Source organism: Hyperolius riggenbachi, chromosome 6 (assembly GCF_040937935.1).
Source record: "Hyperolius riggenbachi isolate aHypRig1 chromosome 6, aHypRig1.pri, whole genome shotgun sequence".
Taxonomy (NCBI): domain Eukaryota; kingdom Metazoa; phylum Chordata; class Amphibia; order Anura; family Hyperoliidae; genus Hyperolius; species Hyperolius riggenbachi.
This window is the reverse complement of record NC_090651.1, coordinates 15,961,498-15,978,957: the sequence shown is the minus strand read 5'-3', so window position 1 is coordinate 15,978,957 and position 17,460 is coordinate 15,961,498. Positions and strand designations below refer to the sequence as shown.

Here is a 17,460-nt window from a genome sequence, read left to right as displayed (position 1 = left end):
CCCTTGTGGAGACTTTAGAGAGGAGATTGACATCCTCCCCCTCCTCTAGCCAGTTGTACGCCGACAGACTGACTTCCGCAAACCCAGGACGACCAGGAGGGCAGCAAACAACGCAAGCCGCAGCTAGTGCCCAAAAGGGAATGGTATCGGCAGTGTCCTTGGAGTGGGAAAATTTTCTGACACCCATGCAGCAGCAGCCCACTGAACAGCAAGCGTGCAGATCCACCTCCAACACCGATCGCCTGGAGAAGATGGTCAAGGACTACATGTCAGATGACGTAGCTGTGTCGAACAATCCATCTGCACCCTTCAACTATTGGCTATCGAAGCTAGACACCTGGCACGAACTGGCAATGTACGCAATAGAGGTGCTGGCTTGCCCGGCAGCCAGCGTTATGTCGGAACGCTGTTTCAGTGCTGCCGGAGGCATCGTCACAGATCGGCGTATCCGCCTCTCCACAGAAAATGCAGACCGTCTGACTCAAATTAAAATGAATCAATCCTGGATTGGAAATGACTACGCAACACTCCAGGACCCCAACCAAGTAACATGACCAATGAACATCTGGGATGGTGTAGCGTTTCCGGTCCCTGTTTATTGAACCTCTCATCTGTATTACATTTATGACTGCATGGCGGCAAAAAGCATTGCTGCTATATCCGCACACTTTTTGTCCTCATGCAAGGCCTGGGTTGTTGTGTCTCAAAAAGCATGGCCTTCTCCTCCTGCACCTCCTCCTGTTCCATCACGTCTGCTGCTGCTGGGTTAGCGTTGCCGCGTGGTCCCTGTTTATTGAACCACTTATCTTTATTACATTTATGACTGCATGGCGGTACAAAGCATGCTATCCGCACGCTTCTTGTCCTCATGCAAGACCTGGGTTGTTGTGTCTCACAAAGCGTGGCCTTCTCCTCCTGCGCCTCCTCCTGTTCCATCACGTCTGCTGCTGCTGGGTTAGCGTTGCCGCGTGGTCCCTGTTTATTGAACCACTTATCTTTATTACATTTATGACTGCATGGCGGTACAAAGCATGCTATCCGCACGCTTCTTGTCCTCATGCAAGGCCTGGGTTGTTGTGTCTCACAAAGCGTGGCCTTCTCCTCCTGCGCCTCCTCCTGTTCCATCACGTCTGCTGCTGCTGGGTTAGCGTTGCCGCGTGGTCCCTGTTTATTGAACCACTTATCTTTATTACATTTATGACTGCATGGCGGTACAAAGCATGCTATCCGCACGCTTCTTGTCCTCATGCAAGGCCTGGGTTGTTGTGTCTCACAAAGCGTGGCCTTCTCCTCCTGCGCCTCCTCCTGTTCCATCACGTCTGCTGCTGCTGGGTTAGCGTTGCCGCGTGGTCCCTGTTTATTGAACCACTTATCTTTATTACATTTATGACTGCATGGCGGTACAAAGCATGCTATCCGCACGCTTCTTGTCCTCATGCAAGGCCTGGGTTGTTGTGTCTCACAAAGCGTGGCCTTCTCCTCCTGCGCCTCCTCCTGTTCCATCACGTCTGCTGCTGCTGGTGCTGGGTTAGCGTTACCGGTCCCTTTTCCTGGAACCTCTTCTCTGTATTACATTTATGACTGCATGGCGACAAAAAGCATGTTACCTGTGCAAAGAAACATGCCATTTTCCACATTTAAAAGACAGTTTTTCCTTTGAAACTTTACAATCAATTTTCTCAAAAACTATAAACTCTTTTTCAAATATTTTTTTCCCTCTTGTACCCACTCCCAAGGTGCACATACCCTGCTAATTTGGGGTATGTAGCATGTAAGGAAGCTTTACAAAGCACGAAAGTTCGGGTCCCCATTGACTTCCATTATGTTCGGAGTTCGGCGCGAACACCCGAACATCGCGGCGATGTTCGGCGAACGTTCGCGAACCCGAACATCTAGGTGTTCGCCCAACACTACCTTAAGGTACGCAGCTAGTCACGTTTTCAGTGGCGTAACTACAATTCATGGGGCCCCACAGCAAATCTTTGATACACCCCCCGCCCCAAAAAAAAAGAAAAAATGTTCACACCTCTTCCCTTAGGGATGGTTAGTAGTTAAGTCGTCAGTCGTTCGTTGCCCCCCCCCAACACACACACTCTGGCCCCCGATCGCAGGAAATGCTCCCCTCGTTACAACCCTGCACGCTTTAGAGAAGAACATATATCCTTTATTTAAACAAATAAATTAACTTACCTTTTAAAATGTAGTCCGTTAATAACATGGGGACCTTTTCATTGTCTTCTTTCATTGCAAACAATACTGTGGAGACAAGACGGATTGTTATTGATAGGGCAGTAATGACAGGAGGACTGTAGGTGGTGATAGGTGGATCCGTCTGCCATCTAGTGGTCAGGAATTCTGACTACCAGAAATCTCCAGCAATCCAAATCCCATCCTGTTGGAATATACTGTGTAAAGACAAGTTTCATGTTTAGCCTGTGTGCATGCTAAATGGCCACAAGATGGCACTGTCCCTTTAGTGAAGTGCATAAGATTATATCTTGTGGCACTGTACTGAATTGTATGTTGTTTTCAGTGTGTGCGATCATCATAAAAACCACATTTTCCTGCATGTGCGCTTGGCAGTGTATGTATTTGTACGGGATTCCTCCACTCGAGGAGCTGGGAACACACGTGCGGTACACATTGGGTAATCAGTGAGCTGGGAACACATGAGCGGGATACATTGGGTAATCTGTGTGCTGGGAACACAAGAGCGGGACACATTGGGTAATCAGTGTGCTGGGAACACAAGAGCGGGGCACATTGGGTAATCAGTGAGCTGGGCACACACAAGCAGGACACATTGGGTAATCAGTGAGCTGGGAACACGCGAGAAGGACACATTAGGTAATCAGTGTGCTGGAAACTCACGAGCGGTACACATTGGGTAATCAGTGTGCTGGGAACACACGAGCGGGACACATTGGGTAATCAGTGAGCTGGGAACACACGAGAAGGACACATTGGGTAATCAGTGTGCTGGAAACACACGAGCGGGAAACATTGGGTAATCAGTGTGCTGGGAACACAAGAGCGGGGCACATTGGGTAATCAGTGAGCTGGGAACACACAAGCGGGACACATTGGGTAATCAGTGAGCTGGGAACACACGAGAAGGACACATTGGGTAATCAGTGTGCTGGAAACTCACGAGCGGGACACATTGGGTAATCAGTGTGCTGGGAACACACGAGCGGGAAACATTGGGTAATCAGTGTGCTGGGAACACAAGAGCGGGGCACATTGGGTAATCAGTGAGCTGGGAACACACAAGCGGGACACATTGGGTAATCAGTGAGCTGGGAACACACGAGAAGGACACATTGGGTAATCAGTGTGCTGGAAACTCACGAGCGGGACACATTGGGTAATCAGTGTGCTGGGAACACACGAGCGGGAAACATTGGGTAATCAGTGTGCTGGGAACACACAAGCAGTACACATTGGGTAATCAGTGAACTGGTAACACACGAGCGAGACACATTGGGTAATCAGTGTGCTGGGAACACACCAGCGGGGCACATTGGTTAATCAGTGTGCTGGGAACACACGAGCAGGACATATTGGGTAATCAGTGTGCTGGGAACACACGAGCGGGAAACATTGGGTAATCAGTGTGCTGGGAACACACAAGCAGTACACATTGGGTAATCAGTGAACTGGTAACACACGAGCGAGACACATTGGGTAATCAGTGTGCTGGGAACACACCAGCGGGGCACATTGGTTAATCAGTGTGCTGGGAACACACGAGCAGGACATATTGGGTAATCAGTGTGCTGGGACCACACAAGCGGGACACATTGGGTAATCAGTGTGCTGGTAACACACGAGCGGGACACATTGGGTAATCAGTGTGCTGGTAACACACGAGCAGGACACATTGGGTAATCAGTGTGCTGGGAACACACAAGCGGGGCACATTGGGTAATCAATGTGCTGGGAACACACGAGCGGGACACATTGGGTAATCAGTGTGCTGGGAACACACAAGCAGGACACATTGGGTAATCAGTGTGCTGGGAACACAGGAGCGGGGCACATTGGGTAATCAGTGAGCTGGAAACACACGAGCGGTACACGTTGGGTAATCAGTGAGCTGGGAACACACAAGGGGGACACATTGGGTAATCAGTGAGCTGGGAACACATGAGTGGGACACATTGGGTAATCAGTGTGCTGGGATCACACAAGCGGTACACATTGGGTAATCAGTAAGCTGGGAACACACGAGCGGGACACATTGGGTAATCAGTGTGCTGGGAACACATGAGTGGAACACATGAGTGGGACACATTGGGTAGTGAGTGTGCTGGGAACAGATGAGCGGTACGCATTGGGTAATCAGTGTGCTGGGAACACAAGAGCGGGACACATTGGGTAATCAGTGAGCTGGGAACACACGAGCGGGACACATTGGGTAATCAGTGTGCTGGGAACACACGAGCGGTACACATTGGGTAATCAGTGAGCTGGGGACACATTGGGTAATCAGTGTGCTGGGAACACGCGAGCGGGGCACATTGGGTAATCAGTGTATTGGACTCAGCCTTACTGTTTGTCAGCATCTGCAGGTCCTCCACGGAGGGGGGCGTGGCTCTCTTCTCATAGGGGATAACCGTGTTCAAATACTGGAATATAAGCAGAGATGAGAGCATTAGAGTGGCAGAGAGGAGACCACATCGGCAGCATGAAATTCTCATGCATGGTTTAGGGCCCATTTCCACTAGATGCAATTTTTTTTTTCAGCACACAAATTCGCACAGCAATGAACTGCCATGGGCCTGTTTCCATTAGTTGCGAAAATCGCATGCAGAAAAAAAAACTGACAGCATGCTAAACCATGTTGCTATTTTTTACATTGCATACAGGAAAATCGCATGTGATGTGATTTTTTTTTTTTCGCATACATGATCAATCAGAACACCCCCCCCCCCCCAAAAAAAAAAATATCCGAATGCGCATGTAAAAAACGCAAGTATGCTGCATATACAATTTCTCAACCACATGCAAATTTCGAATCAGAAAATTCACCTGCGAATTGTATGCTTCTAGTGGAAATGTAGCCTTATACCCTCTGAAGACTGAACGGTAAATGATATGCTAATAATTCACAGTTGGTGCAAAGTTTAGGCAAATATATGCAGAAATGGACGAGTCAAATGCAGCAGCGCCTCCTTTTGATTGGATCATTTCCCAGCTGAATATTAGCATAGAAGTGGCATTGGCATCAACACAGAATTATTAGTATTGACCATCCCTAGTGCGGAAACCTGCAGGAACCTGGCTCTGTTTCCAAGAGCTTACAATTCATTGCTTTATAATCAGGGCCGGATTTGTACTTCCAAGTGCCCTAGGCCAGCTGACACCGACCGCCCCCCCCACCCCCCCCCCATCAAATTCTCTCCAACCCTCTGAGTAGCAATAACTGGTTTGAATGAGCTCCCCTCCATTTTGCTGCTCTGCCCCTCATTTGGCAAAGAAGCAGTGCATGCCCAAAGCATTCCCGGCCTCGGCTGCTGTGCACATGAGTGCTAAATTGCAAGGAGCACGAGTAGCCAGAGCATGTGCTGCTTCTTTGTCCTCTGTGCGACTGGCTACAGACAGTCAGAGCCACAAACAGGTGACAGGGCAGCACTATTGAAAGAAGCTCATCCAAAACAGAGAACATGTGAGTAGAAGATCTAAAACCACACATGCTGACATAGATGTGCTTTAAACAGTGACAATATAGTACTTAGGGCAAGGCAAGGAAGGACAGATGAGTCAGTAGGAAGTTTTGAAGTTATTAAAACAGAATGATAACATTTATTAGCTAACTGTAAATAAAAAAGTGAGCCTTTGGCTTCTTCAGACTTTGTATATGTTTGTAGACTTTATACTAACAAGATGTTAAAGCACACAACTATATATACATTCAGCATCAGAAGGAGATGTATAGTTTGTTTTGCAAATATAAATAAATGTAATATAATTGCCATCCTGTTTCACTGATAGCTAGCTAGCAAAGTACAATGCTCTTCTAAAATGAGTCAGGAAAGAGTTAAGCTGTAGCAAAGAGAATGCTGTGGTCATTCCCTAGGAAAAAACAAACAAACCATAAATTCAACAGGTCACAGGTCTTTAAGAGCTAACCAGATCAGTAATAAATCTGACAGCGCAGAGGGAGAAGATTCCTGTTTGTGATTCTGAATTTGTGCATGAAAAAACTTACAGAACTCAAGAGTTCTGCTACTAAACCCAGGCTGGCACTTCTCACAGCAGCTTGTATGTCCCCACCATCATACATAAACCATAATCATCCGGTGACAACACATACTGACTGTCCTCAAACACACTCTGCAGGGATCTCCGGAATTCAGGCAGACCAGAGCAAAGCAGGGGAGATGATTTACTTTGACATGTGACCTCTTATCTCTCAAAGTCCAGCGCCCTGCTGATTTTTATCGCCCTAGGCCTTGACCTTGGCGGCCTTCCCAGAAATCCGGCCCTGTTTATAATGCATGCGCCAGATAAAGCGTGGGCACTCCACCCAGCCAGGGGTCAGCATATGAGGAAATAGAGCAAGCTACAGTAACATATAAATATAGAATAGTTTTAAAAGGGATCTTAAAGGGGACCTAAACTGTGAGGGATAAAGATGTTTCCTTTTAAACAATACCAGTTGCCTGAGTCTCCTGCTGATCTCTTTGGTTCTAGTAGAATCTGGATCACACCCTGAAACAAGCATGCAGCTAATCCAGTCTGACTTCAGTCAGAGCACCTGATCTGCATGCTTGTTCAGGGGCTGTGGCTGAAAGTATTAGAGACACAGGATCAGCAGGAGAGTCAGGCAACTGGTGGTATTTTAAAAGGAAAAATCCATATCCTTCTCAGTTTAGGTTCCTATTAAGTGAGAGGGATATGGAGGCTGACATTTTCATTTCCTTGAGAACAATACCAGTTGCCTCGCAGCCCTGCTGATCTCTATGGCTGCAGTAGTGTCTGAATCACACACTTGAAACAAGCATGTGGCTAATCTGGTCACACTTCAGTCAGAAATATGTGATCTGCACAGGGCCGACGCTTCCATAGAGACAAAGAAGACAATTGCCCCAGGGCCCTAGAGCCTGTGTTATTATAACTTTTTATATTGCTAGAGGGTTTCTTCATAATCCTACAGACACTTCTATTTCACCCTGACTAAGTGGTTTTGTCCGGCGAAACGCATCATCGTATGTCTAATAAACTTGTTTAGCATTGAATGTGGTCTTCCTGGGAAGGTAAGTTCTCCACCCCTCCTCCTCCTCCTTTGAATTTGTTTTTGAATTCTGTACCTGTATTTTATTATGTTTGTTCGGTGCCTCCTAGGTTTTGAAAATTGTGTAATTCAGAAATGGAATAACTTCATTACTTTACAAAGTCTGCTGAATTCAACTGAAAAGCAAAAGGCTCCCTCTAGTGGCCAGATATAGTATAGTTATTTCACACTTTCATTATATGAAACCTAAAGTAAAATGCAGAGAACAAGAAGGCCACTGGGTGGCGCAGGAAGCACTATATTTTGATGGCTGCTTCTGTCACTGAATCTATTTGCCTGTTCCCTGCTGCTCTCACCACTGCCACCTGCTGCCCAATTTCCTAGATGTGTGTGGCAGTCAGGGCCTGTTCAGACTATGCGCGTTCCTAGCCGTTTTCAGGGAATGCGTACGGGTACTAAAAACGCATAGAAACGGCTCCTAATGCTTTTCAATGGGCTAGTTCACACGTATGCGTATGAGAGGCATACGTTTCTTATCCGCATTGCTGCATGCAGTTCTGTGCATCACGCATAGAAACGGACGCAATGAAAGTCTATGGACGCGTATCAAAAACGCGTACTATTGCGTTTTTAGCGTACGTTTTCCTCTGCGGTTCCCATAATTCTTTTTTTTCCACTGGGTCACGTGTGTGTGTGCGAAACGCAATAGAATACGCATTAGAACGCAAGAAAAACGCATGCGTTTTTCAACTTGCGTTTCTTTGATTTTATACGCGTTCTTCATACGCAGAAAGTCTGAACAGGCCCTAAATGGGAGACATGGCGTGCGTGTGTGAGCGTACCAGGGCATAACAATAGAGATAGCACCTGAGATGGAGGCAGAAGCAGGGTGGGCTCAGTTGGTTATTCTCCTGCTCAGTGTCCTCTTGCAGTTTTGGTGAGTATACATTGTTGCGGTTACCCAACTCAGTTACTTAAGGTACGTTTTTGTTAGTAGTTATATAAGTGAGGCAAATCTACTGAAGCAGCAGATGGGAAATTTGGAGCCCACTTTAACTGAATTCATTGTGAGATTAGACAGTATAAAATATGTTGTAATCAGCATTGGATAGATTATTCTCACCTGCTTCTCATTCCCAGAATTACCGAACGTCTGTCTGATTCCCGTCTGCAGGATATTGGAGATCCCCTCCATGCTGAACCGCTGCAGAAAACACAGGAGAGGTCAGTAAGGGTGCGCGCACACGAAGTACAAACTGTCACACGCACACACACACACACACACACAAACACTACACTCACACACACACACACACAAACACTACACTCACACACACACACACACTACACTCACTCACACACACAGTACACACACTACACTCACACACAGCTCACACACAGCGCACACACACACACACACACACACACAGAGTACACACACTACACTCACACACACTACACTCACACACAGCGCACACACACCACACACACACACACTACACACACACACACACCACACACACACCACAAACACACACTGTACACACTGTACACTGAAACACACACACAGAGTACACACACTACACTCACACACACTACACTCACACACAGCGCACACACACTACACACACACCACACACTACACTACACACACACCCACACTACACTCACTCACACACACAGTACACACACACTACACTCACACACAGCACACACACACACAGAGTACACACACTACACACACACACACACACACCACACACACACTACGACACACACACACGCACCCTACACACACACTACACACACACACACACTACACCCACACACACTACACATACACACTACACTACACATACACACTACACAAACACACACACACACACACACTACACTACACTACACTACACATACACACTACACATGCACACTACACTCACACACGCACACTACACTACACATACACACTACACTCACACACACACTACACTCACACACACACACACACACACACTACACTCACACACAGTGAGTACACACACACACACACTCTGAGTACACACACACAGTACACTCACATACCTACCAACATTTTGAGATAAATAATAGGGACACTTTAAAGGGACTAAGAGTTGAAACCTTACAAAGATTTTATACATACCTGGGGCTTCTTCCAGCCCCATCTGCTCCGATCGCTCCCACACCGATGCACTCCGCTACGAGAACCGTCTCCCGTCACTGACATCAGTTGGAGCCAGTCTGCGCAAGAGAACATTAGACTGGCTCCAACTGACGTAAGTGACCCGGTTCCCAAAGCTACAGGCAATGGAGGACGGCGGCGTGGGAGCTATCGGAGCAGATGGGGCTGGAGGAAGCCCCAGGTATGTATAAAATATTTTTTAAGGTTTCAGCTCTGGTACACTTTAAGACATGCCCCTGCCCCACCTCTAACCACGCCCTCACCACACTCCTCATGCCTTCCACATAGAATTCAGAAGTAAAAGTTGGTATCATCCCTCTCTTATCCCATGAACCTTCAACCAGGCTTAACAAAACCAATAATTACTTTTTTTTTTAGTATTGTTACTTGTTACATTTGTTAAAAATGGGGTTGGGAAGGGGTTATACTGGACCCATTTGCTACAGGAGTGAGAAGAGTAGGACCATAGCCTGGTCTATATTTACATGGCCTTACTCCACGGTAGTGTTGTCCGGATCATGAACGATTCGGATCTTTGATCCGAATCTATTTTATGAGTCGATCATCCGAATCATCAAAATGAGTGATTCGGATCGCAAAAGGGGCGGGGCCAGGAGCGACACGCCCCCTCTCAGCGGGCAGCGGGGTCCTGGAAGCAGCAGAGCAGAGATGGATCGCTCTGTTGGAGGGGAGGCAGCCTTGCAGGGAGACAGGTAGATGAGAGAGAGGGGACATGGGTGCCACTGCCAGATATGTGTAGAGCACACATACTGGCTATAACCTGCTGCCCATTATAGGCTGGCTGTTCCGTAGTTGTGCACAGTGAACACATTGGAAGCTTTTGGCTCAGCACAGCTCAGTAACTTTGCAGACAGTGTGATTGAAAGGCAATATAATCCTCCTGCACTGGGCACTAAACAGCTGCACTTATCTTCTGGGAATGCTTTCTTTCACTGTGCGACCTTTTCTTTCAAAGTGTACAGATGAACATATAGGTGAAATATATGTAAAGTATATGACTTCAGCATGTGGGTATTACGTGCAAACATTTCTGCTCTCTGCTCGTCCCTCCTCCCTTCTCTGTCCACTCCCTGCCCTCTGTCCATCTTCTCCCCTTCTCTGTGTGTCCACTCCCTCCCCTTCTCCTGTCCACAGCAGGGAATTAAAGACCTGTCCTGCTATTCATTTCACCCACGAATGCTTCGTAGTAAAATGATCCGAGATTCGGATCAAAGATCCGGTTCTTTTCAATGATCCGATTCGAATCATCCGGATCATTGAAAAGATCCGAACTTCCCATCTCTACTCCACGGTCCCTTAGCCTGCAGCTTGGTGTCACCCCCTCTGCTGGTGACAACTGGTGCGGTCCACACCTACTGCACCCCCTAGTGACACCACGGGTGAGACACACCCACATACACACACGTTTGGTATGGCGTATTGCGGTACCTTCATGGGCATCTGGCCGTTGCGCTCGGAGCGGTTGCTCTGCAGACTGAGGCCTTTCTCTTTTCTCCTCTTCTTCACCAGCTCTCTGTGCTCCTTCTGCCGGTTCTGCACCTCCAGCAGGGCTGTGATAAAGGAATTCTTCACTTCCTTCTCAAACTCTAGCTCGTCGCGGCGCGCCAGTTGCTGCACCAGCTCCTCGGAGTATTCACAGATCGCCTGCTCCACCCGCTCCAGTAACTGGCTAAGCTCCTCTCCGCTCATGTGCTGCAGTCCTGCTGGAGACACGACACACAGCATGCTATTCATTCACTCTCCTGCAGGGGGAGCAGCTCCGGCTCTTACTGCTGTCTGCTGCCCTGAACATTACATCTCATTTCCTGTAACTTGTGAAAAACTAACCAAAATTCTGACCCTTCGCCACACACTGTGTCCCAAGTACAGATGGTCAATGAGATGCAAAGAAGACCATGGTCCTGACAGTTTTCTGTCTGTGAACCTTGTTGCATTGTGGTAAATAACAGCTTTTTCCAACTGCCAAGCAAGCAATATCTACTTCAATGCACAGAACTCTCAGTAATAATAAAGATTCTGTACAGCTCACCTGACAGAACTAAAGATTTCACCACCAGTGAAAAATGTCAGAATGTAAATCAGGGAGAGGAAAGATTTTACAATGGGCAAACATTGACTAAATCATTTATACATAATTATTGTAAACAATAAGCAATTGTATTAATTACGTTATTTTCAGTACGGTTCCTCTTTAAAGGACAACTGAAGTGAGAGGTATATGGAGGCTGCCATGTTTATTTCCTGTTAAGCAATACTAGTTGCCTGGCAGCCCTGCTGATCCCCTGCCTCTAATACTATTAGCCATAAGCCCTGAACAGCATACATATGTAATCGCCGCTGGGAGACTTGGGTGCAGAATACAGCTGGTATATGGCTTATCCTGTTGCTGCACAAGTTCCCTGCAGCGTTAATTACTATTCCCTCTCCAGGTCCACGTGGATAGTGGGGAATTATATGACTTGGCTTCCAGCTATAGCTGGCGGCTGAATTATAATACTTTAAAAGTAACCTCAGCTCTGTCTTCTGACGGCACCTAAGTTACTCACTAAGTGCCGCTATAGCCATAATTACTATTACAGTCTATGGTGGTGCCGGCTGCGTCCAAATCTCCTGTGCTGAAAAGCACTGGCTGCACAAGCATGCAGCAGATCAGGTGTTTCTGACATTATTCTCAGATCTGACAGGATTAGCTGCATGCTTGTTTCTGGTGTGATTCAGACACCACTGCAGGCAAATAGACCAACAGGGCTGCCAGGAAACTGCTATTGCTTAAAAGGAACTAAACATGGCAGCCTCCACATACCTCTCCCTTTAGTTGTCCTTAAGTCTTCTGTTCGAAAATTTTTGTCTTATATTTGCTCATTACCTATGTCCTGTGATCTATTCATGTAAACATTGGTTTCTCTACAGTTTCTCTTTAAATGGACCCTGAGTTCAGGCTAAAACCAAAATTTGGACTTGCCAGGGGCTTCCTCCAGCCCCCCCCCCCTCCCGTCGCCCGTGAGGTTCCCCTCCTGACTCCTCTCCCGGTCCCACTGGTGGCTCCGTTAATCGCCGACTTCAATGGGACCGGGAGAGGGGTCAGGAGGGGAACCTCACGGGCGACGGGGGGCTGGAGGAAGCCCCCAGTAAGTCCAAACTGCGTTTTTAGCCTGAGCTCAGGGTCCCTTTAGGTGTACCTGTAGCAAATAAAATGTGCCTCAAATGGGTACAAAGCGTTCTATCGTCCTCTTCCAGCACGCCCTTCCAGCGCTGAGACCCTCTGAAGCCCCTTGTTAAGTGCTTGTTTAAGAAGCTCAGCCACACTGCGCAGGCACAGACTGCACCTGCACACTAGCACAGAACCGAATGGACTCAGCTTTTTCCACCGTGCCCAAACTGCGGCATCTAGCTACTGTGCAGCCCATCCTGTGCCTGTGCAGTGCGGCTGTCCTTGTTCTCGCTCAGGAGCGCCACCACGAGCTTTGTGGGTCCCACGCTGGAACGGCAAGGTGGTGCGAGACACGTGAAGCCTCTGGAGGAGTATAAATAATTTTGCCCAATTAATTCCACTGGTTTGCTTCAAGCTGCACATAATTTGCATTCAATCTTAGAGATGTAGGCGAAACAGCTCGTGAGCTGCTCACCACGGATAGCGGGCCCTGTACTACTTTTGGTTCGCAATGTCCCGGAGTAGTACGCCTGCCCGTGTCTGCATGCGTCCTTTAGTGTGCATGCCCTGGCCCGGCGGACGCGCACTGCCGGCCCAGGGCATGCATACTAATGAACGCATCCGGCCCAGGGCATGCGTACTACTCCGGGACATTGCCACCCGGAAGTAGTACGCGGCCAGAATGTCCATAGAGATTCGCTGGCAAGCTGTTCAGTAGCATTTCTATTCAGTTTGCATGCAAGTTGTAACTGTTTATTTGCATTTCATTGATTCTCTCTTTTAACTAGTAACATTACACTGGGTTCCAAATTATTAATCAAATTGTATTTAAGTGTCATGAAGATTAAATATTTTGTTTTTCAGCTCATGGATGGTTTTATGTCTCTGGGCTCTTTTGATCACTGAAATTAATCTTGGACACTTCTGATAACTAGTTTGCCAGGTCAGCCCGATTAAAGGAAAAACTACTAAAAAAAAAGGGTGTTCCACATTATTAAGCAGACCACCATTTTCAAGCAATATGTGAAAGAAAAATGATCTCTGCTGCTAAAAAGTGTGAAATAGTTGAATGCCCTGGACCAGGTATGAAAACCTTTACATTTCACAAAAAAAACGTAAGCATGATCAACGTACTGTTAAAAGATTTATGGCTGATTCAGAGCACACACTGGTTTGAGCAGATAAAAGCAAAATGAGGAAGAGTACTGCTAGACAATACATCAGATTAAGAGAGCAGCTGCTAAAATGCCATAACGAAGCAGCAAACAGGTATTTAAAGCTGCTGGTGCAATATCATTTGCATAATAATTGGGAACATGGTGTAGAGATGAAAAATTGGATGGGCAGTGAATTGACAATACAGAATTATCCTGCAACACTACTGATGCAGTGTGAAAGTACCCTGAACTTCTGACATTCTCATTCACAAATCTTCATGGAAACGAGAAATAAGCAAGTCACAAAGAATACAATTCCCCCAATCCAGAGTTATTGTTGATGTTCTGACTTATTGCAGTGCTAAGTGCAAGTCCCTCATGCAAGAACGCCAATCCCATTACTGGCAAACCTTCCATTTACATTCTGCATCGCTGCTAGAACAATGTATAGATTATAAATAATGCACCTTCTAAAGATGCTTCTGATGCAAAATCATCCAGGCCTCTCTACAACAAAGTAAATAGGAAGCAGTTAAAGAAAATACTGTAAAAAGCCTTGAATGTCTGCATAGTCTGTACGAAGCATTTTAAAGTGGACCTGAACTCTCGCAACAGGGATATGTGAGGGAGCAGGCTGGTGTTGTACTTTGTTCTCTGGTTGAACTCGATGGACGTCTTTTTTTCAACCCAAGTAACTATGTAAGAAGGAAAACTGGGAAATGCACCCTGTATAGGTTTAGCCCGTCTAATTCCCCCTCATTTGTGTCTAATCACAAGTTGTAATTGATCTCCACCCTGTGTCACATGACTGCCCAGGCAGAGATGGCAGGTAAGCTAATTTGAAAGCACAGGCTGTTAACAATATGTCAGCTTCCATGAATCAGGAAGTAGAAACAGTGCCGATTTACTTTAGGATTTGTATCAGCTGTGACAAAGAAATGTTTTTTGTTTAAAGGTTATTATGCTGTTGTGTATCTTTTAGAGCAGAGAAGAGTTCTGAGTTCAGGTCTACAACCGGAGGTGAGAGTGATATGGAAGCTGCCATGTTTATTTCTTTTTAAACAATACAAGTTGTCTGGCAGCCCTATTTGGCTGCTGTAGTTTCTAAATTACAATAATGTCAGAAGCACCTGATCTGCTGCATGCTTGTTCAGGGGCTATGGCTAATAGTATTAGAGGCAGAGGATCAGCAGGGCTGCCAGGCAACTGGTATTGCTTAAAGGAGAACTGTAGAGAGAGGTGTATGGAGGCTGCCATATTTATTTCCATTTAGCAATACCAGTTGCCTGGCTGTCCTGCTGACCCTCTGCCTCTAATACTTTTATCCATAGCCCCTGAACAAGCATGCAGCAGATCAGGTTTTTCTGACAATTTTGACAGATATGACAAGATTAGCTGTATGCTTGTTTCTGGTGTTATTCATCCATTACTGCAGCCAAATAGATCAGCAGGGCTGCCAGGCAACTGGTATTGCTTAAAAGGAAATAAATATGGCAGCCTCGTGTCGTTCACCTTGGCTTCCTATTAAACAGTTGTGAGGATCACATTCCAAGGGATGAAGCACACTTAAAGAGACACTGAAGCGAAAAAAAAAATATGATATAGTGAATTGGTTGTGTACTATGAATAATTACTAGAAGATTAGCAGCAAAGAACATATTCTCATACTTTTATTTTCAGGTATATAGTGTTTTTTCTAACATTGCATCATTCTATAATATGTGCAGATTACACAACACTCAGCATTCAAAATGATTCTTTCAGAGCAGTCTGTGAAGTAATGACCTCTCCTCTAGCAGAGGAAACGTAAACAGTTCACTTACAGTTGAGATAATAAAAGTCAGATAACAGCCCTCTCCACAACTAAAGGTGGCCATACACTGGCCTGATTCACCGCCGTTTCGACAGCAGATTCGATCACTGGGATCGAATCTGCTGCCAATCGTTCGCGCTACACGCCGAATTTTGATCCATTCCGTCCGATCCCGTCGATCGCGCCGTGCGGAAAATAACCGTCGATCGCCCGCGGGTAAAGAGCGCATCGCTAGCGGCGTTCGAGTACCCGACGACCGACGCAATAGAGCCGCATACATTACCTGCTCCGCCGGCACGTCTACGCCCGGTCACCGCTGCTCCGTGTCCGCGCTGGTCTCCGGCATGCTTCAGTTCCTCCGGCCCGGCAGGAAGTTTAAACAGTAGAGGGCGCTCTACTGTTTAAACTTCCTGCCAGGCAGGAAGAAGTAAAGCATGCCGGACCTGGAGACCAGAGTGGAGACGAAGCAGCGGTGACCTGGGGACTGGAGTCGCGCCGGCGGAGCAGGTAATGTATGCGGGCGGGCGGAGCGGCGGCAGCACCACCACCACAACAGATTGTGAACGGTTTCAGGCTGAAATCGGTTCACAATCTGTTTGCAGTAAAGGCAGCCATACGATCCCTCTCTGCTCAGATTCGATCAGATAGGGATCTGTCAGTTGGTCGAATCTGATGGCAAATTGACCAGTATATGGCTACCTTAACTTAGTCGGAGAGTTAATGGCTTGTTTACATAGAGATAACAACTGGAGTTTCTTAACTCTTCCTGTACTGGAAACAATTAGACTGATGTATCTGATCTTAATGTTTTATTTCTTAGCTGTACTACACATACAAATCATAATATCATCATTTTTTTTTTCGCTTCAGTGTCTCTTTAAGTGAGTGTTTTTGTCAAAATAGAGATTGTTTTGTATTTGCGCGTTTATTGTGCAAAATACATTTCTGCCCTCTTAAAGGATAGCTTATTTGCTAATTTTTCCTTCATGTGAGTGAATGCATTACATACAACGCATTACTTTAGGAAAGCAAATGAAATATTGTGATCGGCTGTGTAAAGTATATAAATATGCAAATAATTTTAAGCTGCAGTTTTATTGATCTGTACGGTAAAAATGTTTATGTGTTGAGGATTAGGCTTGGTTTCCACTTGCACCAGACCACGTTCGGCCAGCAAGAGCGGACAGTGCAGTGTCCGCCCTGATTGTCCGCTGTGGTCTGGCTGGAGTCTGGGGCAGATGTGTTAACACCATAGTGGCTGGCCCAAGTAAGGCCATGAAGCGGAGATGATGCGACTGTCTCCTGTGAAGTGATTGGTGGACAGCTTACTCTCGGCAGACCAGTTGTTGTTGAAGGTCTTGCTCAGAGCCTGCATCTCCTGCAGCAGGACGGAGTCTGAGGCGGTGGAGATCTCTTCCAGGTCATTGTCCTCCTCTTCCAGCTCTTCCTCTGGGTCTGGGGAATTCTGCATCATCTCCTCAATCTCTTCTATCACCTGCGGTTCATACAGCATTATTCATAATTATTACAGATTTATAAAGCTTCACAGAGAGTACTGGACACGTCATATCAATAACTGTCTCACAATGTAATACTATATGTGAATTTACTGATAAAGCATACGCAGTGTGCTCCTAGGAGAATGGCGGCATGCATGTGCACACCCGATCATTACCTGTTCCTGACATGGTCTTTCCATGTCCCAAATCATCGGTCATTGAGGGGGGTTACATGAGGAAATATCATGGAGGGGATTCAATAAACCTTTGTCATAAATCCTCTCTATTTCTGTCTTATCGCATGAATTAGGTCTTATTTCTTTTAATTTAACTTATCTCCCCTTATTAGTTTTATCTCATGAATTCTGTATCTGCTTTT

At 46.4% G+C, this 17,460-nt stretch overlaps 1 protein-coding gene across 7 annotated transcripts in view; it reads right to left on the bottom strand.

The window, feature by feature from the left end:
• Positions 1-17,460, bottom strand: part of FEZ1 (fasciculation and elongation protein zeta 1) — an 88,812-nt gene that overhangs the window by 11,226 nt on the left and 60,126 nt on the right. For 5 of the 7 annotated variants that reach the window (XM_068238874.1, XM_068238875.1, XM_068238876.1 and 2 more), the window contains 5 exons: positions 16,912-17,077; positions 10,890-11,164; positions 8,364-8,444; positions 4,556-4,631; positions 2,191-2,256 (listed from right to left, as the gene is read on the bottom strand). In XM_068238874.1, the coding sequence (XP_068094975.1) occupies positions 2,191-2,256; positions 4,556-4,631; positions 8,364-8,444; positions 10,890-11,164; positions 16,912-17,077 (664 nt within the window). The remainder of the gene's footprint in view (positions 1-2,190; positions 2,257-4,555; positions 4,632-8,363; positions 8,445-10,889; positions 11,165-16,911; positions 17,078-17,460) is intronic. The other 2 variants (XM_068238878.1, XM_068238880.1) reach the window with 1 other exon arrangement.